The sequence below is a fragment of the Cydia amplana genome, chromosome 13 (genome assembly GCF_948474715.1).
Source record: "Cydia amplana chromosome 13, ilCydAmpl1.1, whole genome shotgun sequence".
Classification (NCBI taxonomy): domain Eukaryota; kingdom Metazoa; phylum Arthropoda; class Insecta; order Lepidoptera; family Tortricidae; genus Cydia; species Cydia amplana.
The window spans coordinates 2,000,900-2,024,132 of record NC_086081.1 but is presented as its reverse complement, the minus strand read 5'-3'; the positions used below and the strand labels follow the sequence as shown (position 1 = coordinate 2,024,132).

The 23,233-nt window shown below is 37.6% G+C and overlaps 2 protein-coding genes across 2 annotated transcripts; both read left to right on the top strand.

Annotated features, from left to right (window-relative positions):
* Positions 1–449: 449 nt before the first annotated feature.
* On the top strand, positions 450–2,380 carry LOC134653355 (cuticle protein 79-like). The gene is made up of 4 exons (XM_063508692.1): positions 450–526; positions 1,266–1,400; positions 1,539–1,676; positions 2,142–2,380. The coding sequence occupies exons 1-4, from the start codon at positions 515–517 to the stop codon at positions 2,316–2,318; spliced, it is 462 nt and encodes a 153-aa protein (XP_063364762.1). The 5' UTR covers positions 450–514; the 3' UTR covers positions 2,319–2,380.
* A 2,237-nt stretch (positions 2,381–4,617) lies between these two features.
* On the top strand, positions 4,618–23,178 carry LOC134653324 (endothelin-converting enzyme 2). Its single transcript, XM_063508650.1, has 15 exons — positions 4,618–4,775; positions 7,229–7,325; positions 7,837–7,931; positions 8,428–8,549; positions 12,707–12,887; positions 15,908–16,169; positions 16,588–16,892; positions 17,368–17,657; positions 17,977–18,174; positions 19,873–20,209; positions 20,337–20,385; positions 20,457–20,524; positions 21,335–21,465; positions 22,200–22,364; positions 22,981–23,178. Exons 1-15 carry the CDS (start codon positions 4,724–4,726, stop codon positions 23,152–23,154), a joined length of 2,526 nt encoding a protein of 841 aa, XP_063364720.1. The 5' UTR covers positions 4,618–4,723; the 3' UTR covers positions 23,155–23,178.
* The last annotated feature ends 55 nt before the right edge of the window (positions 23,179–23,233 follow it).

Here is a 23,233-nt window from a genome sequence, read left to right as displayed (position 1 = left end):
TAAACGGCTCAAAAGGCTGACCACTGGTACCCGGCTGGCCACTGGTGCCGTTACCCGATATGAGGTTGAGTAAGTATAGCGACGAAATTGCATCCCTATTTATAACCCAAGATAAGATACTTTACTTAACGCCTCTACTACAAAAATACTGAACTGAATTCCCGATAAAAATATTCAAAATCAGCTGTAATTCAGTAGTCTTATAAATTTTAATCCTTTAAAAACTCCATTCAAAAAATAACGTCGTAACTAAGATCCCCAAAAATTTGGAATTACAGCCTTAGCTTAATAGAAATAGAGTTGTTTATCCTTATGTGAACTAAATAAGATTTTCTCTTACAGTTTTTCTTAGAAATGTAGGGCCGTTTCTTGTCACGTTCGCTCAGCGCACCTAAAATTAATTCTGCGGATGTCTAAACCCAGGCTAGTTAAATACCATCTCGTATATAAGGGCAGCTGGTCCAGTAATTGGTCATACCACATTCTTCGTTCGCGAGCGACGGTTATCCCAACTATGCGATACTTAGTGAGTATTTCATTGATTTTGACTTTCTTTTTGAGGGGAGAGTTCAAGAGAGAGATGAAAATTTTGATTGGATCATACATTTTTACTAGCGACCCGCCCCGACTTCGCACGGGTTAACATATTATACATAAACCTTCGTCTTGAATCACTCGATCTATTAAAAAAAACCGCATCAAAATCCGTTGCGTAGTTTTAAAGATCTAAGCATACATAAGGGACATAAAGACAGCGGGAAGTGACTTTGTTTTATACTATATACGAAGTCACGTAATAAAACAAACAAAATACTATTTCAGATTATTATTTCAAAGCCTCTCATTCCATGATTAGTTTTTTTTTATGTGCGGCACAAATAACTTAGTGAATATACACATACCAACACCCCCATGACAAATTACATTACAAATAGAAACCCACAATGACAAATAGGAATACTAAAAATATAAGGCACGTGTACCTACCGACAGAACTATCAATATCTCCTATTAAAAATAAATAGTTTTATTTTATTGACGGCATCCCAGCCTTGAAGGTCGAGGTCCCGAGTTCGAATCCTGGTAAAGGCATTCATTTGTGTGTTTATCACGAATATTTGTTCCTATGTTATGGACTTTTGGATGTTATATGTAAAGTCAGCTGCAGAGAAAAGGTACCACCCCTGCATACAAACTTCTCTTCTTTTCTCTGCAGCTGACTGTACCTATAAAGTATTAAATATAAATCTGAATTTTCTCCGCAGATATTATTTACAGTTCTGGCCGTGGCGGCAGCCGCGCCGAGGCCCGGTGGCCTCATCGGCGGTTACGGCCTCGGCGGCTACGGCCTCAGCGGCTACGGACTGGGCGGCTACGGGCTAGGCGGACTTGGACACGGGGTAATTAGTTTGTCTACGAAGTGAGATCTTGGAAGAGATCCCTCTTAGGGATAAGTTCGCCGTGTACTTTCAATTCTGTCTGCTGTTACCTACCCTCGTTTCGTACAAGAAAATGTTATTTCTTACTTACCTTTTCAGGTGTCATCAGTCAGCCTAGTGCAGCAACCAGTAGCGGTCGCGCAACCCGTAGTGCATGCCGCCCCGGTAGTGCAGGCAGTCCACGCTCCCGTAGCCATAGCTAAACCTGCTGCCACTAGCTACTCTTCGTTCCAACAGGTAGGGTCAACCAGGTAGTGGGCAACCGGTAGTGCCGCGTCGGTAGGGCAGGCGTTCCATGCTCCCGTAGACATAGCCAAGCCTGCTGATACTAGCTACTCGTCGTTCCAACAGGTAGTGTCAACCAGGTAGTGGGCAACCGGTAGTGCAGGAGGCAACCAGAGTAATATCAACCAAAAGTATGACGGGGTGGTGGCTCACAATATGTATAGTTATTGGCGTTTAGATACATATATAAAAGCAACTATAACTTGTATTTTTCGGAATGTTCGGATACTTGTATTAAGAATACATTGTATTCTATGTAGCACCTATTTTTTACTAGTTGGGGTAGACTAAATGAGTAGCCCGACAGCTCCACAACTCCTTTACTTATATTCCTATAACACTTAAAAGCAACCATTTTTAGTTTAAGTATTGACGTTAATATAAATAAGTGGTCATTAACACACGATAATGTTTCAGGTCGTCCACCCAGTCTCAATCGCACAACCAGTCGTCCACGCCGCTCCGGTTATCTCACAGCCCATCGTACACGCGCCCATCGCACAACCCATCGTTCACGCGCCCATCGCACAACCCATCGTGCAGTCATACCACGCGCCAGCGATCGCGTCCGTGGGCTACGGACACGGGTGGTAGTTACTATTGAAGCGTTATATGCGTCGAGATCGTCGGTAGCGACAATAAAGATTTGTACCCTGGGTTTTTCGTTTCATTTCGGAATAATAGTCACAGAAATCTATCATACATAATGCTATGCAAAATAAAATGAAGGGTACACGGAAAGAACATGTCTAGTCACTTTTTTTGGAAAATGAGATTTTAATCCCAAAATGTAGAGCTGTCAATTAACTATTAGTTACAGCTTCTGTTACCTCTGTAATTATAAATAAAACTACTTTTTTTCTCACTCTAAAAACACCTATACACGAAAATAGTATGGTTAATTAAATACCTACATCGTTCCTTTCAAACCGCGATAACTCAAAATGTTGTCAGAGTGACTAGACATGTTCTTTCCGTGTACCCTTCAAATGTTCTATTAAAATTATGCAAATCGTAACACGAAGGATTACATGCAAAAACGTAATAGTACATTACGATACAAGTGCGAATTACCTATTCGCACGTGTATTTTGTAGAACGTTTTACAGTACGCATATTGCCCTTAATCCCGCCCTAGAGCGGTAAAGTAGCACCATAATTATATGTACATTACATACCTAGGGAGGTGAAGTCGTGAATGCTCCAGATCGCAGGTGTTTGTGGCCCGAACCGAAAGTGAGGGCCATAAATATGCGATCTGGGGCTTTACGAATTACCGCCCGTGGTTTGTCTAAAGGTTTACGTCTTGCCTTAGCCAGGAAGTGAGATTTTCTCCTCGCGTAGCGGGGACAATATTCCACTTACGGGCCTAGAGTGACGTAAAAATACTAACCTTACGCAAACGCGGCGTATTTTGTCTGTCACTCTCACACTAACCTAAACTAAACGAGATAACAATATCTCACGTGACGTTATGTAAACAAGGAAGCCATAATGAATGAAACAATGGTACATCGGGAGACTGCGATGTATAATCGATTGCGCATCACTACAGATCGCGTGCGGGCTTGTGACAGCTGCTGGGGTCACCACGCTGGCTTTCATCCCAGGACCTGTACCGCCACAGTCAGATTTATCGGTGTGACCGAGGTGTTCACAAATATCTGAACAAAGCCTCTATTATCAAGATGTTAAAGTCCGTGTTTAGACATTTTGAGTACCTTGGCAGTTCCGATATATCTTATGGCGACTATGCAGGGCTAGTAGGCTTAGCAAGATTGCGCTGCGACAGAATCTTTGTCTGTTTCTAATCAATGCAGTAGGAAAAAACTTAAGGATAATACAGTGAGAAACTAACTACTAGAACAATTCACGTGAGCCATATAAACAAGGAAGCCATAATGAATGAAACAATGCCACATCGGGAGTCTGCGATGTATAATCGATGGCGCATCACTACAGATCGCGTGCGGGCTTATGACAGCTGCTGGGGTCACCAGGCTGGCTTTGATTTGAACCGAGGACCTAGCCAAGATGACAACCGATACATCGACAAACGCTAAACCAAACAATAAATGTATCGAAATGAAAGACAGACTAAGAAAAGTCATGTGACTATTTCCATGCATTATTATTTAAGGTTTGATTGGCGTTTTCCATCAATTATTGTCATCTGGGCTAGGCCCCCTGTAAAATGCCCCGCGACAGAATCTCGTACGCGAGATATTTATTACCTGTCTCTTTTTACTTCATACAGAAAGTTAGAAAAATACGGGTAGCTAGTCTTATCTCACACGTGAGTTGATGTAGCTACGCACTCGTGCTAAGCTAGCACTCAAACAAATCTATTAACTCAAACAGAGGGATTAAAGAGACAGAAAAGAAGAACTACTGTCTGCCCGTGCACCTGTAATATTATCTTACCGCCCTGACTCTGACCTGCCTAGTTCGACATTCATCGGAGGAGTGCATAATTTACTTGCAGTGCTTGTACGTGTGTTTCCTTCCGTTATGTGTTAGGCATGATATATAGCGCCGCAGCGTAACCTACATACATTACTATACAATTTTCATAAATTAAAAATATTGTTTCAAGTTTACCTTTAACAAAGTACCTAAGGTACTATAATTTTTTTAAACAATATACGAGACATTAATGGATATTAAGTATAAGGACAACCGAAAACAAATAGACAACAAGAATGTATACATTCTTGGATCGTCTTTTATTTGTCTACAAATATGTCCCAATAATAGGTCAATAAATGGACACACTACATAACGACCACCCGTTTCGAAGCCACAACAATTCAGTAGCTGAAACGCTCTGAAGCCGTTCGGTTTGAAACTGAACACTGAAAAAAAAAACATAAGTTACTAGCCGCTTAGTAACTTTTTAAAATATTCTATTCTTGAATTATGTGTCGCGAAGTATTGAATTGTAGAACGAGCGAGAAACTTTTACGAGTTTGTGAGAGCGGGAAGAGGAGTTTTTAAAAATGAATGCGTGGCCTGGTGAAGGGGGGGATATTATGGGACCCACGGTTACCAGTAAGTTTTAGTACAATTACTAGGTAAAGTATCAATTTTAATTTATGTACTTATAAATAATATATAAATAAATCTTTATTTACTTGAAACCTAATACAGTAAGTATTACAGCCTTATACAATTACAAAAAAGGAAACAAAAAAACTTATAAGTATTAGGTTTGTATCAGTTTCATTTTGGATTGAGCCTCTGTTTCTTGAACTAGGACAAAGACTTACTTAAACTCCAGTTTCCCAAAATTTGAGAAACATTTTAGAAATTTGTGATACCCTATTAGGTACAAGTTATGACATGACATGTGTTTATGTGAAACTTATTTGTGCGCAATATTTCACAAGTAAAAAAAAACAGGACAAAAACCATTTCTTGTCATGCCCAAATACGTACCTACCTTACAGACTAACATACATACAATAATTATAACCTTAAAAGCATTAATTATTTTGGTAACACAACAGTTTTTTGCTGCGTCACCTGTTCTGGTGTAAGATAAGGCAGGTTCCCACGGAACCGCCAAAATACTCCCTTCGGCCAGAAGCCTGCGATCGCACACATTTAAATTGGGGCCCGATTCGGATTTTGAACTAGTTATCTATTAGACATCACCAAGATACGACAACGATATTTTTAAAAGAACTAGCCTGTCAAATTTGACATTTCCGCGATTCTGAAGATACTCTTGAACGATTTCCACAAGATTTATTACGATATTTTACCGTAAAAGTGACATTTGTTGCCCGAATGAGCTGCAAAAGAGAATTCGTTGAAATCTAAACTACAACGTATCTAGTATGTACATATCGCATCGTTCTCTAGTCTAGAACGGATCTTATTTTCCGCGCTTGACTATAAACGTTACTGGCGGTTGTTATACTAGTATTTAATGGAATTAATACACTTAATTTAAAATAATGTATACAATCTAAGTAAACAAACCATCAACAATCTAAATCTGGCGGCTTTTCCGTTGATAAGCGCTCGACTGCAGTCAAATGCAAATTCGCGAAAACTAACCGGCCAAATCGTGACTCATCACACTTTTTACTTATACACATTCTTATATTTCACATAGATAAACTCTGAAGATATGTGTAATTTATAGCTTAAAAACCACCATTGGAAAATATCCGACGTTGCTTTTGTGAATTAATTTAAATAATTAGAATTTGCAAGCGCTGAAGTGAAGTTACTCAGTTAAAACATGTGTGGTTTTCTTGTGAACATTAAAAAAAACTATGTTATGGCCTGGTAGGGTTCTGTACCCGAAAAATGCCCTATTGAGCAATTGACAATAAGGAGTGTAACTGGGTTGGATCTCATAAGAAAATTATATAAGTAAACAGTTGGCACGTTAGCAGTATAAAAAAACGACGGGTTGCACTCAGGGAGTGCCGGCAGAAGTGAAAACTCAATGACTATTGCAAAATGCACTATGTATAATTGAGGTTAACGCCATCTAGCGTTAGCGTTAATTACTTGAAACCCCTAAGCACATCACTGTTAGTACTGTAGTTATATTTATTAATACCAGTTAGAGCGAAACTCACTAGATGGCATTTAAATCATAAAAGAAAAACTCAATGACATTACATGTAACAGTTTCTCAATCAGGTCACGTGTCCGTCTTACGGTCACGTGATCGTCTTACGCTGTCTCGAGTTTAACATTTTTTCCCCATCTCAAAAAGTGCACAGCGCCGCTAAAGAAGTTTTCACTTCAATAATTATGCATGCTTCTTTGTAACAACAAAAAACAAATGAGAACAAATTAAAGCTAACTGGCTAGTAAGAGAAACGTGATTTTTACGGTAGGTATTTACTATCAACACATTTTCCGCGGCAAAATAGTATAACTTTGAATAATTCTACGGTTTAGACTCACTCACAGTTTAAATTCGATTAGTATAACTTTAACACTACCAGTTCACGAGTAATCATTCATGCATTTAATAATATAATAATAGCCAATAAAAGTCGTTGCTGGTTTTGCATAAAAGTTACCAGAAGCCATAAAAATCTGCCGTCATAAGTCTACTCAGTACTCGCTGTTTTCTAGAACCTTGAAAAACCTAAGTACCTATTATACATAAGTATTTTAAAATTTGTGTACTATCCGTAGTATCCATATCAGTAGGATGGTTCTATCTAGGTCATTTGCAATCGGGGAGGCCGCGTTTTTTTTCTTGCAATTGTAAATAAATATGGCATAACTATGCCACATGGGCACTATATTATTATGGGCCATTGTTCTTTTAAATCAATAATTTGAAATTGAAAAAACAAACAAAGTAAAAAACATGCTTACTAAAAAGTAGTTACAATACACTTTCTGAAGAAAGTGTATCTGTAACTACTTTTAAGTTATTTCGCTTTTACTGAACTGTCACGCGGTGGGCAAAGTTATGTTAAAGTTTTATACTTTTACGGTACATAACTGCGTTTCTTATCTTTTAGGAACGGGAAGCGCCAAGACCACTACACCTCCGTTGAAGAATGGGAACGATTTACGGGAGTCAGGATACCTGATCGCCGTAGGCTCCAGAACAGCCAGGTACATTACAGGTCGCTACAAGTACCTACAAGTACATGCGGCCCACACCTATTTTGGTGTCTAACCATAGCAGTTGCCGCGCACCGCTACGGATCGGACACATGCTCGTGCTTGCGCCACCTGGCGGTCATATCTGTCGTAATAGACGCGTTTTGTTAGAGAGTGAATATTCTGTACCTAGTACTATTATATTTATTATGTGATTACAGTGCATGAAAGGGTACCTGAAAACTAAGGCCACGGGACTAAAGTCCGTTTAGGCTAACTTAGCAGCGACTTGGACAGAACAACCTGTCTTTATAAACGTTATATTTTCATAGAAACTTATAAGTACATTAATAACGACATCGCCACACTTCGTCACTGCAACGCCATGCAGAGTTAGCTTGGTATGACTAGCCAAGATGACAATCTTTACCTTAGGTCAATAGAAAATTAATAAAAATATATCGGAATGACGTACAACGAAAATTCAATATTACAATAGGTAAAATGTTCTGAATTTTTTCAGATTCAGAAGAAAACACCAGAGCAAACTGCTGTTAATGATGCTGCTGGTGCTTCTACTGCTTTTACTGTGTATAGCCATTGTTATGACCGTTCTTTGTAAGTATTCGAATTTATATAAAACTAGCAACCCGCCCTGGCTTCGCACGGGTTAACAAATTATACATAAACCTTCCTCTTGAATCACTCTATCTATTAAAAAAACCACATCAAATCTGTTGCGTAGTTTTAAAGATCTAAGCATCATACTTAGGGACAGACAGACAGCGGGAAGCGACTTTGTTTTATACTATGTAGTAATGAATCATCGGTCCGCCATTTGGTGACCCCTGGTGTAGAGGGTCTTCCACTCTTCCCTAATAGTCGGTATTCTCCAAATTGATCTTAGCTAAATGGAACATTCCTTAGTTTTATTCTGTTGCTGACTGCTTTGTTTTTGACTCGTGTTTTTTTTTTGTGTTATGTAAGTTGTAGAAATGTAGTGTGTTTATGTGATGTTTTATATAATTAATGTAATTTTGGTTTTCTGTTTCTTAAAAGTAAGTTGAAACAAATCCCTTTATAGAAATAAGTTTGTTACTAATTGTTGTTTTAGATATTAAACAAAAGCGACACAGGCCCCCTCGAGTCTGTGAAACTAAGGAGTGTCTCCGTTCTGCCGCCAACCTCGCTCTATCCATGGACACCTCTGCAGACCCGTGTGATGACTTTTACAAGGTAATGTCTTTTTACAGATTTGATAAGCAAATGGCGGGTCCTCCACCTCAGGCTTGTAGCATGTGCTAAATTTGTTTTTAATAGCGTTATTAAATAAATTCATTTTGCCGTATTTTGCAAACCAGTACCCACGCCAATTCCTAGGATTAGTTGCCTAGCGGACCCCAGTAGGCTCCCATGAGCCGTGGCAAAAATGCAAGGATAATGCGAGGAGGATGATGATTAATTTAGTTCAAGTTCAAGTTCAAAATATACTTTATTCATGTAGGCCTAGCAACAAGCACTTATGAATCTATAATTATACTAGCTGTTGCCCGCGACTTCGTACGCGTGGATTTGCATATTGGTGGTTATATATTCTACATTAGCTTAGAACATTATGCAGCAAAAGATAGCAGTAGGGACTGTTAATCATTTGTTAATTATTATACACAACCTGGCTACGAAGTTTCAAGCCCCTAACTGAATTAAATTGTTTTCGATATAATCCCTTTCAACCCCCAGCATATTTTCAAGTCCACTATTTAGTAAAACCTACTACCTAACTACCTATGTATTTACGAAGTTTGAAGTTCCTAGCTTTAAATACGATTTGAACTCTCTACCAACTTTCAACCCCTTCTTATAGCTTTTAGGGGATGAATTTTTAAAGAAGCTGAAATTACTTTTCGTGTATTCTAATAATATGCCTTTATACAACGATTCAAGTCCCGCACTCAAATAAACGTTTGACCTCCATACAAATTTTCAACCCCTTTTTTACCAACTTGAGGGATGAATTTTCAAAAATGCCGAAATTACTTTTCTTGTATTCTAATAATATGCCTTTATACAAAGATTCAAGTCCCGCACACAAAAAAATGTTTGATCTCCATACAAACTTACAACCCCTATTTAATCTTTTTAAGGGATGAATTTTTAAAAACGCTGAAATCACTTTTCTTGTATTCCTATAATATGCCCTTATACAAAGAATCAAGTGCCGTACTCAAAAAAATATTTGATGTGCATACAAACTTTCAAACCCTTTTTCACCACCTTGGGGGATGAATTTTCAAAAACGCTAAAATTACTTTTCGTATATTCTAATAATATGCCTTTATGCAAAGACTCAAGTCCCGCACTCAAAAGAATGTTTGATCTCCATACAAACTTTCAACCCCTATTTCTCACCTTGGGGGATGAATTTTCAATAACGCTGAAATTACTTTTCTTGTATTCTTATAATATGCCCTTGTACAAAGATTCAAGTCCCGCACTCAAAAAAATATTTGATGTGCATACAAACTTTTAACCCCCTTTTCACCACCTTGGGGGATCAATTTTCAAAAACGCTGAAATTACTTTTCTTGTAGTCTTATAATATGCCCTTATACAAAGATTCAAGCCCTGCACTCAAAAAAATATTTGATGTACATACAAACTTTCAACCCCTTTTTCACCACCTTGGGGGATGAATTTTCAAAAACGCTGAAATTACTTTTCTTTTATTCTTATAATATGCCCTTATACAAAGATTCAAGCCCTGCACTCAAAAAAATATTTGATGTACATACAAACTTTCAACCCCTTTTTCACCACCTTGGGGGATGAATTTTTAAAAATGCTGAAATTACTTTTCTTTTATTCTTATTATATGCCCTTATAGAAAGATTCAAGTCCCGCACTCAAAAAAATATTGGATGTGCATACAAACTTACAACCCCTATTTAATCCTTTTAAGGGATGAATTTTTAAAAACGCTGAAATCACTTTTCTTGTATTCTTATAATATGCCCTTATACAAAGAATCAAGTCCCGTACTCAAAAAAATATTTGATGTGCATACAAACTTTCAAACCCTTTTTCACCACCTTGGGGGATGAATTTTCAAAAACGCTGAAATTAGTTTTCTTTTCTTTTATTATAATACCTTTTTACGAAGTTTCAATTTCCTAGCTTACAATACAATTTGAACCCCAAGACAAACTTTGATCCTCTTTTTAACCCCCTTAGGGGATGAATTTTCCAAAACGCTGAAATTAGTATTCTTGTATTTTAATAGTATATCTTTTTACGAACTTTCAAATTCTTAGCTCAAAATAAAACTTGTACCCCATACAACCTTTCATCCCCTTTTTAACCCCCTTAGGGGTTGAATTTTTCAAAATCGCTTCTTATCTCTTGTACACTTTATAAATGCAACCTGGTGTGCAAATTTCAACTTTCTAGCTTTTGTAGTTTCGGCTCTGCGTTGATGAATCAGTCAGTCAGTCAGTCAGGACACTTGCATTTATATATATAGATTATCTTAAGCTAATTATCAGAGCAATTTTTTGATGTTATTATTCCATAATAATATTGGATTATTATACAAATCAAATTTAACACAAAATTAAGAATTTTTAAAAAATACTTGTCTAGAATGTGTCTAGAATAAAATCTAAATGTCAAATAAATAAATAAAAAAAAAACAAAAGAAGTACATACATCGGAATATAAATTTCCTCATCATTAATCAAATATCTAATACCTTTAAACGAGCAATTCTTGCATATTTATTTATATGTTTATATTTATAATTGTATATATATTTCGGGGATCTCGGGAACGGCTCTAACGATTTCGATGAAATTTGCTGAATGGAGGTTTTCGGGGGCGCAAAATCGATCTAGGTAGGTTTTATCTCAGGGAAAACACGCATTTTTGAGTTTTATATGTTTTCCGAGCAAAGCTCGGTCTCCCAGATATTACCTAATAAATAAATAATCATTTCGAATAACAATTAATCCCACGTTGTTTTATCATTCATGTAGTCTTGTAAGCTTTAGAAATAAGTTTACGCTTTACATAATTCTTAAATTTATTAATAGACAATTCAGTAATATGGTTTGGAAGTTTATTATAAAATCTTACACAATTACCCATGAATGATTTTTTAATTTTATGGAGCCGAGTGAAGGGCACCACTGGGAGCTTATGTTTATTTCTAGTATTTATATTATGAATTTCACATTTTTTTCTAAAATTTACAATGTTTTTATGTATATACAGAATATTTTCATAAATGTATTGACAGTGCACTGTCATTATGTCAATTTCCTTAAATTTATCTCTAAGTGAGTCTCTATGGTTCATTTTGTATATTGCTCGAATAGCCCTCTTCTGCAGAACAAAAATGGTATTTATCTCTGAAGCACCACCCCACAGTAAAATACCATACGCCATAATGCTATGGAAGTAACTAAAATATACTAATCGAGCTGTTTTCACATCAGTTAACTGACGGATTTTGCTCACTGCAAAAGCTGCAGAACTCAGTCTATTCGAAAGAGTAGCAACTGGAGTTTAGAATCTTCTAAAGTAATACCAAGAAGAACTGTACTATCAACTAATTCCAATTCCTCATCCTTCACAATGACACTTGTTTGCACATGCCTTACGTTACTACTAGTGACAAACTTAATACATTATAGTTACGAACTTGGTCTGTTGTCTTGTCTTACGAACGTACTTTCATACATTTTAATGAAGCGCTGACCAAGAATAATTTGTACGAGTTAGTATTTTTAATTCTTATCATTTTTGTGTGAATTTGGTTCAGTTGATGGCCCGCCAGAATATTTCAAGTAGGTATTTTTATCAAACTTGGATGGTATAATTTTTTTTGTCCATTCCCTATAGCAATTGGGTAGGTACTTATGTATTTTAGTATCACGACAAGACCTAAATCAAATAGCATGACAAATGACCACGTTAACTCCACGACAAAAGTAATTATAATAATATCATTACTGGCGCCCTAAAAACCCCGATATAAAAGTAAACTTTATCGACAGTGTACCAACATGTCGTGTAACATGTCCAGCGTGTTCGATAGATGGCCTAGATATCGTTGCATGTTATTATTTATGAGCCCTGTAATAGGATAGACATATCTATTATTTTACCGCCGTTAAACTACATAAAGGCACCATTTTACTTAGGTATTTCGATTAAGTAGTGATTGTATATGAAAATCATTACCCTTGCAAAGTCACACTCGTTTGTTTTTAATAAGTAAGAATTTATGCAAAAAGTAGCCGAAAACACCTCGCGTGATTTGTGCACAACCCCTAACTAATGTGTCCTATATAGTCACCGCCACAGGCGAACAAAATATATGTACTTTATTTCAGTACGTGTGCGGTAACTGGGCTGTAGACCACCCTCGGCCAGACGCCTACCGTTCGTACGACTGGTTCAGAGACAAGCAGACCAAGGTCTACACCGTCGTGCGGGACTTCTTGAGCGGCAATGCCTCGGGGCCCCGGCCTGTGCAGCAGGCGAAGGATATGTATGCTGCTTGTATGGACACAGGTACCTTATCTTATCCATCTTTAAGTACGTGTGCGGAGACTGGGCAGTAGACCGCCCGCGTCCAGACGCGTACCTCTCCTATAACTGGTTTAGACACAAGCGAACCAAGGTCTACTCTTGAGGGACTTCTTGAGGTAGTCATCTCTAATTATTTATTTTATAATTTTGTCTATTGTTGAAAAACATCCAACCCATGACCAATGAGATCATAAAAGTAACTTACATAGTAATCAACAAATAACCAACTTAAAAGATGACCAGTAATGGAGATGATCAACAAGCGATCGAAATCTTAGATGGCATTGGGCCGATAGGTGCAGATTAATAGGGATACAAGGAATCAACGGGCTATTATAGATAGACAAATAGACGAAACCAATCTTTACTCGTAAAACTCTGTGATAACTAGAAACTCTGCTTCCTAAACAGCTAAAACGTGCTTAACACAACTACTAATAGTCAGATGATTCAGTTACGTGATGAGTTGATGACAAATAATTTGTTTTCTTCTAAAATGGAGGTTCCGTTTAGTAATTACAGGTTGTTCACTGTAGGTACTAGCATAGTGTTCAAAGCTAGTCTTGATATCATTCGTGGTTGTGGTAATTAATCGATTTATATTCAATAAAGCACGTAGAAGAACTAACACATTTCATGCAGAACTTGTTCAGCCTTGGGGCTTATTACCCGCTTGGCTTTAAGAAGAACTGACTAAGCTATCGTTTTACTGAGCCTTAATACTTAGAGCACAATTTACATCATCACCATCATCATCATGTCAACCCTTTATCGCCCACAGCTGAGCATTACGTCTCTCAGGTCTCTCTTCTAGTACGCCACTTGTCCACACAATTTACATACTAAAAACTAAATGCATGCTTAAAAACGAGTATAGTACGGCTCGTCTCAGGTGAATTTTTCGCTTCGAGCCTTAATCTTTCAAACAAAGGCCTTTGTCTCTATTATCGCAAAGCCGCTATAGCTACCGTGTTAGCACGTAGTGCCAGTACAACATTCATATTGAAAAACAACCGGTATCGTCATAGTATTAAGGTTCAAATTTAATGTCACTGATATTCTAGATATTACGTTTTGGTAGTGTAGGACGATAGACCGCCCCGAAGCGATACGGCACTCATATTATTTTGATACTTAGTGTGGTGTTAAAAATGAAACGTGGTTATTTATTATATTGTTTTATTTAAATTACGTGTGCATGAGAAGTGGGGCACATTATTTTATCATTTAGCGACCCTAAATCAGGCTTTAATATCGTTACCGTGTGCTTCGTGTTATTTATATAAGTACTCTGCCCGATATTGTTAAAAACTTGACGACCTGCTTACGTGTCCCTGGATTTTGATTGCATACTGTTTGGATTTTTGTGCGACAGAGAGAGTTAAATAACGACCGCGGTGTTTACGGACTTTGATCAAGCGAAAATGTTTCGGCCATTCCGCCCATGGGAAACTCCAGGGCCATCTTCAGTAAACAGACCTAGTCCACCCGCAGTTCCACGGACACCGAGGAAGCATTTGCACCCTGCAACTCAATGTGCTATTTTGGACGTTTATGCCCAGGTTTGTGCAGAAATAGGCAAACGTGGAGCTTTGAAGCGTACAGCTTTTCTAACAAAACGTCACGTGTCAACGGTTAGAAGAATCATAATAAAAGGCCGCTCGACAGTACGCAAAACAAATAAAGAAAAATTTCAAAAAGTTGACAGTTTTACCAAAGATGTAATTGTGAGGATCATTCACGATTTTTATAGACAAAATGTATCTCCTTCTGCTGCCATGATATATGAAGAATTGACCAAGGACGGTGCTGTTTTCCCATATTGCTTGTCATACTTCACTAAATTATTGAAGAGTATGGGATTTCACTACAAAAGATTAAACGCACGGAAATGCATTATGGACTCAAAAAGATTGATTGATCTTCGTGACATATATTTAAAAAAAAATCTGAAATACCGTGAAGAAGGGAGGAATGTCATATACCTGGATGAGACATGGTACGATACGCACGACGTGTCGAAAAAAGGATGGCAATATGTGCACTAAACGTTCCAACATCACAAGGAAAGCGAATAATAATTTTCCTAACATGGCTGGGTAGACGGAGCATTGTTGCTATCGGCTAAGAATGTCGCAAATTGTATTGCAGACTACCACCAAAATTGCGAAGTATTGCGACTGCCACCATACTATTGCATATTAAACCCCATTGAACTCATGTGGAGTCTCGTGAAAAGAAACGTGAGGAAATTGAATACGAACCCTAAGTTCAGTGATGGATTACTGAATATCATAAGGGACGTGGTAACTAATACAAGCAATCACTGGGGCAATTTCTGTAACCACGTCCGCAGCATTGAAAAAAATATGCCAGGAACTATAGCCATCCACCAGTGGTTATTCGTCTTTCGGCTTCAGATGATGAGTCGACTGAAAGCGAAGACGATGCAAGATAAAAAATGTTAATTTTAATTAATGTAAATATGTAAATTTATTATACTGTGTATATATATTTACCTTTAATGCATGTTTTATTTATTTGTATTATATGATTTATAATTGTTAAAAGTATTTTTTTTGGTAATTGTAAGAGAATGATTAATTTAATTTTATTTAGTGTTTTTATTTCATTTAGCTGTCTTTTTCTTGCTATCCCAACTTTATTTGCAACAATAATCATTTTCACTTGTAATATATTATTTTTGATTGTTGAAGGTTTATAATTATAAGAGAGAAATTGATTATATCAGATTTTTATGACACGATTTTATCTAGTAGAACGTATAACTCTTTATATACCTACACGGATAAATGTTGATTATACCTATCTTAAACTTTTTAATCTTAAATTTTCATTGTTACCTTAGATTTTGTTATATAACAAATATACAACGCTTTATCATAAATAACTGTGTTTCATTTTTAACACCACACTAAGTATCAAAATAATATGAGTGCCTACGGCGGTGGAGAGAATTAAACACATGGATTTTCTTACAGAAACACTGGACAAACTCGGCCTAAAACCAGTCATAAATGTGCTCGAATCCCTAAACCTCCCCTCATACCCCACCTTCGTAAATATCACTGAAGACTTCGACTACTCCTCGTATACCTTCGACTGGTTGGAAACGGTGATTCAGGTGAAAGTGAAGCTGGGCATGGATGTGTTGATCGGGTTTGATATATTCACTGATCCGAGGAATTCTTCGGTGTTTAGGCTGGTGATGGGATCGCCTGAGACTACTAATCCTTTTCCTAGGTAAGTTAGAATTATGAGTTTTTTATAGTGGGTATAGTAATTGAGTTCAAGCCTCTTGGCTATGTATATGTATAATCGGAATGATTCTGGTTAGGAAGAAAATACGAAAAAAGAAGGTGAAAGGTTGAGTCGAGTATTTTGTACGTTGTCGAATTAACTCAGAGCAATCAACGTCTGCTTGGTTCCAGTAATATGTTCCTTAGAAGAACAAGCAAGATGATAAATCTATACCTAACGGTTTTATTTTTGCCTCTATGGAACTCAAAAATTCTGAGTGTTGAAATTATTATTCTTTTGCATGAAGCAGAAGGTTTTCCAACTATACATTTTCCGACACATGATTCGGATTTGGTTCGCTAAGCTACATTTGGTCCATGCTTCTCATTACCTCGCTGAATAACACAATTTTGTCTTCCAGTGTACATAACGAAAGAAAACGTCACGCTGGCAAGAAAAACCAAAGACTTGGGATCCCAACCAATCCTAAGAAGCCAGATGACATCCTATTCAACAACGAACATTACTTTGAAAGTATGGAGAAATCCAGTGCCGAGAACAAGCATTCACACATTTACAAAATATTTTACGCAGAACTTATAAAGCTGTTTGTTTTGGAATCTGGTGGCAATGATATCACCAAACTTAGCGAAACTGAACTTGATCAGAACATATTTTTGACTGCTGACGAATATTGGTCTATCAATAGTGATATGTATGAGGCAAGTCTTTTGAATATTAATGTATTTGATTACGAGTTGATAGAATATTCCCAAAACAGGTGCTTACATTATTTATTCAGAGTTATGAGAATTTTAACACAACTTGTAGGTACTAAATGAGTATTGGATCGATAAGTAATTGTTGATTCTAGCTAGGTCACCTCAATGCCAGTATATCTTGAATTAGTTATACGTAGACGACTAAAATAAAAGCGTATTAATTCATAATTTGTGTCGTTGCCCTCAATATTCTTAGTAATAACTCATAAAATAATCATGTGTCTTCGAATTCTGAGTCTATAAATTATGTAAGTAAAGTACCTAAACGCCCTAGAGTTCGTCAGTCTAATTAATTCTAGTAGTTCTTTTTCGTCACCTCTATCACTGAAAATTTACTAATGATAACAACTAGGTATTGGTGTCGTAGAACGAACTAAAACTACGATGTATTTTTTAATTCAAAGCTTTATTTCAGTTAGAATCAGACAACAGTACAATATCCGACGAAGAATTATTCTCAAATATACCAGAATTTACAGTAGATGAAATCCAAGCACATACAGATGCTGTAGTAGAAACCAACAATGCTACAGCGTCTCCCATTTGGAAACGATATTTGGAAGGAGTTTTCAATATCAGCAACGTTGAGCTCGATTTCAAAAATGACAAGATTTTGGTGTCTGATGCTGATTTGAAATATATGGCGCTGATGTCGGCGTTGGTTGCTAAGACGCCACCAGTTGTGTTGGAGTTGTATATTTGGATCAAGGTATGCTCAAACACAAAACTGTTCAATAAAACCTTCCATTTTGCCTAAATGGTAAATTTGTCCTGAGCTTGTAGAGAGTTGTAGAATATACGAATTAAATCAAACTACTCATCGACTACCCACTATAACCACTATTAAAGGATTGAAAAGTCCCATTTGGCTTTTAATAGACGTTTGACAGAGGACGACATTCCTCCAGCTCAAAATCTCAAGTCATCATATTCCGTGGAACCTAATAAAGATTGATTAAAAGAATGTTTGGGCATAAGGGACGGCGCAAAATTTCTTTGACAATATTGGCATGACGAATTTTTTCCAGGTGATGGAAGTAATGTCCGTCCACACAACATCCGAAGTCCGCAGTCTGTTTCAACGTTCCTACGACGCAATGCACCCGCACCGCGCGGCTCCGTCTCCGCGCAGCCTCATGTGCGCGAGCGCCGTCAACGACCTGATGGGCATGGCTGTGTCTTACGCCATCGCTGACCCTAGCTTCTACAACGTTACTAAACCCAAGGTTCACTGATTGTCCATAAAATATAAAGACTCGTTTCGGAGGCCAAGATCCTCTTTGGGTCGCTGAGTCATGTTACGAGGGGTATTCAAAATATTCTCGGTATGAGAATGAAAACAAACAAGTACGAAAAGTTTGATATTTTTATTTTTCAATATACTCCCCCCCTATGTTCATACACTTAAAAGATCGATCAATTATTTTTTTTAATCCCTCGTAAAAATATTTTTTATCTTTCGTGTAAAAATGCTCCTCCACTGCCGCCTTCAATGCTTCATCGTCAGAAAATTTATTTCCACGCAGATCCTTTTTAAGATTGGGGAGCAAAAAAAAGTCGCTGGGGGCTAAGTCCGGACTATACGGTGGGTGAGTAACAGTTTTAAACCCACGTTCAACAATAGCTGCCTTGGCAATATGAGCAGTATGGACGGGGGCGTTGTCATGCAGAAGCAGAATACCTTTGGTTAACTTTCCTCGCCTCTTTTCTTTAATTACATCCTTTAATTGACGTAGAATGTTAGCGTAGTACTGTCCTGTGATATTTACACCTTTTTCTTTATAATCGATTAGTAATACTCCTTCACAATCCCAAAATATCGTGGCCATGACCTTGCCAGCTGAAGGGATGACCTTCAACTTCTTGGGATGAGCTGAACCCTTAATGTGCCACTGCATGGACTCTTGTTTACTCTCTGGGTCATAATGATGAACCCAGGTTTCATCTCCAGTAACTATTCTTTGCAGCACCTCATCAGGATTTTCACCGCACAGGTCAATAAAATCGGAACAACAAGCTACACGCATGTCTTTTTGAAGCCGAGTCAGCATTCGCGGAACCCATCTTGCACTTACTTTTGACATATTAAGATGGTCATGTATAATATCATGTACGGTACCAATAGAGAGATTGGTTACTTGTGCTATAGATTTTACCTTCACTCGACCATCTTCCAATATAAGTTTTTCCACTTTATCAATATTTTCTTGTGAAGTAGCTACTACAGGCCGGCCAGGTCTAGGGTCATCTTCAATACTCTCCCTTCCGCGTTTAAACTCGCTTGACCACTTTTGAATGGTAGATAAAGAAGGAGCAGACTCACGGTAAACACAATCCATTTCCTCTTTTATGGTTTTTTGATTTTTACCCTGTTTTGTCAAGAATTTTATCACGCATCGATGTTCTAATTTAGTTAACATTGTCAATTCGCACAGGATGTTCATGTTTGTTCAGCAATTGCAGAAAAACAAAAGACTATCTCGGTTCGAATTATACTTTTTTTTAATGTCAATGAATAAACCTTAGCGGCCAGTAACGAAAGAAATTTTAGAAGAGGTCGTAAGATATCAATACCGAGAATATTTTGAACGCCCCTCGTAGTTAGTTAGACTAGTATAAAGGTGATATTCGAATGTGAACTGCAGCGCCATTGCTGTTGCGGCGTCGTTATTACTGCCCATGTACCTGTTAATTTCTTGAATATAATGAGTGTCGGTAGCTGCCTCATTACTGCTGCGATTTCCACGGTCATTCTCTCGCCCATTTTACCAAGGATATTGACAGATACAATGCAACTGCAGTTGACATTAGAAACATTGATCCTAGATATTCATTAATTGACAGAAGCGTTAGCGAATGTCTCAGTTTCAACTAGGGTAAAACAGATATAGAGATAGAACCTAACAAAAAAACCTTACCTTCAGATTAAAACCATGCTTCACGAAATGAAGAACGCTCTATCCCACCTAGTAGGACAAGTCAAATGGATGGACGACGACACAAAGCTAGCGACGTACCAGAAGATCATCAAAATGAAATCCCTCATAGGATTCCCCGACTGGCTGCTGGATGAAGGAAAACTAGAACAGTATTACGAAGGCGTAGAAGTAAATGTGGACACACATTTGGATAACATGATCAATATAATACAAGTGAAGATTAAAAAGGCCCTGAATAGGTTTAGAGGTGGAAATAACTTCACGTGGGCCACTGATCCTACTGAAGTTAACGCTTATCATACTTTTCAAGAGAACACTATAAGTGAGTACGAGTATAGATTTGACTTCCAAGACAAAATGATTAGCATTTTGTCTCTTTTCGTTCTAAATGTTTTTGTCTGCAATAATATTATAATTCAATTAAGATCTTTTTAAATTTTTGGACGCAGCTATACCTCTTGTAATGTTGCAATACCCGTTCTTTGATTTGGGACTAGAGTAAGTATTAACCAACAAGATTTGTTGTTAATATCACTGACAAGACTAGTAAACATGAATCAATTTTCCAGCTCACTCAACTATGGATCTCTGGGTACTGTGCTGGGTCACGAGATAACTCATGGATTTGACAACTTTGGTGAGTGAGTGATTGTTATTTTATCAAATCATTCGTATTCCAATATGTATTTCACTCTTTTTACAAGCTTTTATTTAACTTGCCCCGTTAACATGTATGTATGTATATTAGTTAGTGTGGGTCCAACTTGGAAGCTAAATTTGACCCACTTCCCGATTTCCGGATGAGCTGAAATTTTGCATACACATGTGAATCGGATGAGAATGCAATATTATGATGACATGGAGCTGATCAAATGATGGAGACAGGTGGCCACGGGAACTCTGTGATAAAACAACGCAAGCTAATTGTGTTTGGGGTATATTAGATGTGTAAGCCGCATAGGATTTTTTATTTTATTTTATTGAAAATTTTACATAAAAATACAGTATTTTAGTACCTTAATCTAATGTTTCGCCAAACTGTGAGACAGTTTGTTGTTGTATATGAAAATAAGAGGCTAATTTCGCTTTTGTTTTAATTAACTACTGACAAGCAATTGCTTTTAACCACATTAATTTATATTTATCTATCTTAAAGTACATATATATATATAACAACTTAAACAATATATAATGTTGGTAAGCTGTGTTTTGGTATTAAGGTGAGGGTCGCTATACTAAAGGCTTGATGTTGACTTGGCTGAGTACTTAGTAGTATAAATGATATATTAGAATAGAACAAATACTGACAATCATTTTGATGCATCTTTAAATTCAAGACTTATATAATTTTCTTTACGGAAAAAGCCTTTACCTCGGCTATATCTAAGGATCTTCTCTTTCTAATAAATACTGTCTAAATTAACATAATATTTTAATTGATCCAAAGGTCGACAGTTTGACAAGAACGGCAACCTGCTCCCGTGGTGGTCGAACAGCACAGTGCATGCCTTCATCAACATGACCCAGTGCTTCGTGGACCAATATAATTACTACTACATCCCTGAGCTTGATGAACATGTGAGTTTTTTGGATAATACCTAAATTCAATGTCAAAAAGACTGGCTATCAAGGTATCAAGTAAAGGCTATCAAAAAACTCAAGTTATACCGGGCCGTGTCAGGGCCGGAACTTCCGGCGCTTATTTTTCTATGAAGGTGATGCTTTCCATAGAAAACGAAGCTCCGGAAGCTCCGGCCCGGACACGGCCCGGTCTAACGTGAGCAATCCTTAACACCGTTAGTACACAATCATACTCCACTTACAGGGGCCTTACCATGATCTCCTTATTGCGATTCTGTTTAGGACCTAAACTGAATCGCTAAAGGACGGAGCTATATAAGTCGCATAGCTTCTTCCTTTAGAGATTGAGTTTAGGTCCTAAATAGAATCGCAATAAGGACATCATGGTAAGACCCCCAGATGTTAGGTAGAGCAGGAGGAGACAAGCACTTTCTTTTGACTGAGTCTGATCGAAGTACGTATTCAAATATGAGAGTTAGTTATGAGAATAATCCTCCTAAGGCCCATACAAACGAACCATCCAAAATTTGCCACTGAAATTTGAACCTAAACTGTAGGCAATAGAGTTCATTTTGCGTTGTTTAAAAATCGAACGAAACAAAGCAAAATTACATCGAACTGAATAGGTACTACAGGTAGGACCTTGGGCCTTAGGAGGCCACAGTCTTCCCAAACAAACATTTCTCTTGCTAACAAATTTTCTGATTGTCTTCTAACATTTTCTAAAACAGGTAGACGGCAAGAAGACGCTAGGCGAGAACATAGCCGACAACGGAGGCCTACGGGAGGCCTTCGCGGCGCTGAAGGAGCACCTGCGTAAACACGGCCCCGAGCCCAAGCTGCCTGGCTTCGAGCATATGAGCTCGGAACAGCTGTTCTTCCTGTCTTATGGAAATGTGAGTAGATTTCTTCTCGATACTTTCTTGTTAGAATCCGTCTAAGCTTTGATGTGACAAAGTGTGAAAGAGCCATTATAACGTCATATTTTCATAGTGATTTGATAGTTATAGTGATAATTCCACACTCTTTGAGCTCTGAAGCTTTTCTTAATGTCTCCACTATCATCGAGCACTGGATTGCTTCCATCTCGCAGCTTTTTACCAAGAAAGTTCTATAACCAGTAAGACTAACTATTTAGGATAACTTTTATATGATTTACATGTAGGTATATTTTCTGTCAACTTAGTTTAGTGTTTAGTTCTAAGAGGAAGCAATAAAAAATCCTAAAATGTCTTCCTTAAAAACGAGCCAGCGACCAATAGCCACATTTCAAACAATCGATGGTCATTTTTGAACAGTCAGCATTGATGAGGGATACAATTATTTCTAAATAGGCAAATTTAGAATTTTGCCAAATGGTCAGAAGTCAGAAGTACTTATACATCATAAGTGTGCTATGTGTACGTGCGAAATCAGCTTATCGTGATTGATTGTTTTGTCTCAGCGACCCTTTCTGTCAATCTATCGACTTTTAAAGTGTCACGGTACCTAAATGCCTTCTTATTCCCACAGCTATGGTGCGGTGTCTCAACAAAAGAGTCTCTAGAAGACGAACTAACCGACGAACATTCGCCACAAACTCTGCGCGCCCGCGGCGCCCTGCAGAACAGCGCGGACTTTGCGCGTGCTTGGCGCTGCCGCCGCGGCAGCCCTATGAACCCTACTACAAGATGTGTCATATTTTAACACGCAAAAAGGATCTTTATAACATACACATAAGATTGTTTTCTTCTATTACATCTTCTGTTACTCCCCGGCGCGGTAG

Bases quoted from the DNA above. Each gene is read 5' to 3' on its own strand.
- LOC134653324 (XM_063508650.1), top strand. From the start codon at position 4,724: ATGAATGCGTGGCCTGGTGAAGGGGGGGATATTATGGGACCCACGGTT. The intron at 16,893-17,367 runs GTCTTTTGAATA...TATTTCAGTTAG, and splicing joins TAGTGATATGTATGAGGCAA to AATCAGACAACAGTACAATA. The intron at 22,365-22,980 runs GTGAGTAGATTT...TTATTCCCACAG, and splicing joins TCTTCCTGTCTTATGGAAAT to CTATGGTGCGGTGTCTCAAC.
- LOC134653355 (XM_063508692.1), top strand. The intron at 1,401-1,538 runs GTAATTAGTTTG...TTACCTTTTCAG, and splicing joins TAGGCGGACTTGGACACGGG to GTGTCATCAGTCAGCCTAGT. The intron at 1,677-2,141 runs GTAGGGTCAACC...ATAATGTTTCAG, and splicing joins GCTACTCTTCGTTCCAACAG to GTCGTCCACCCAGTCTCAAT.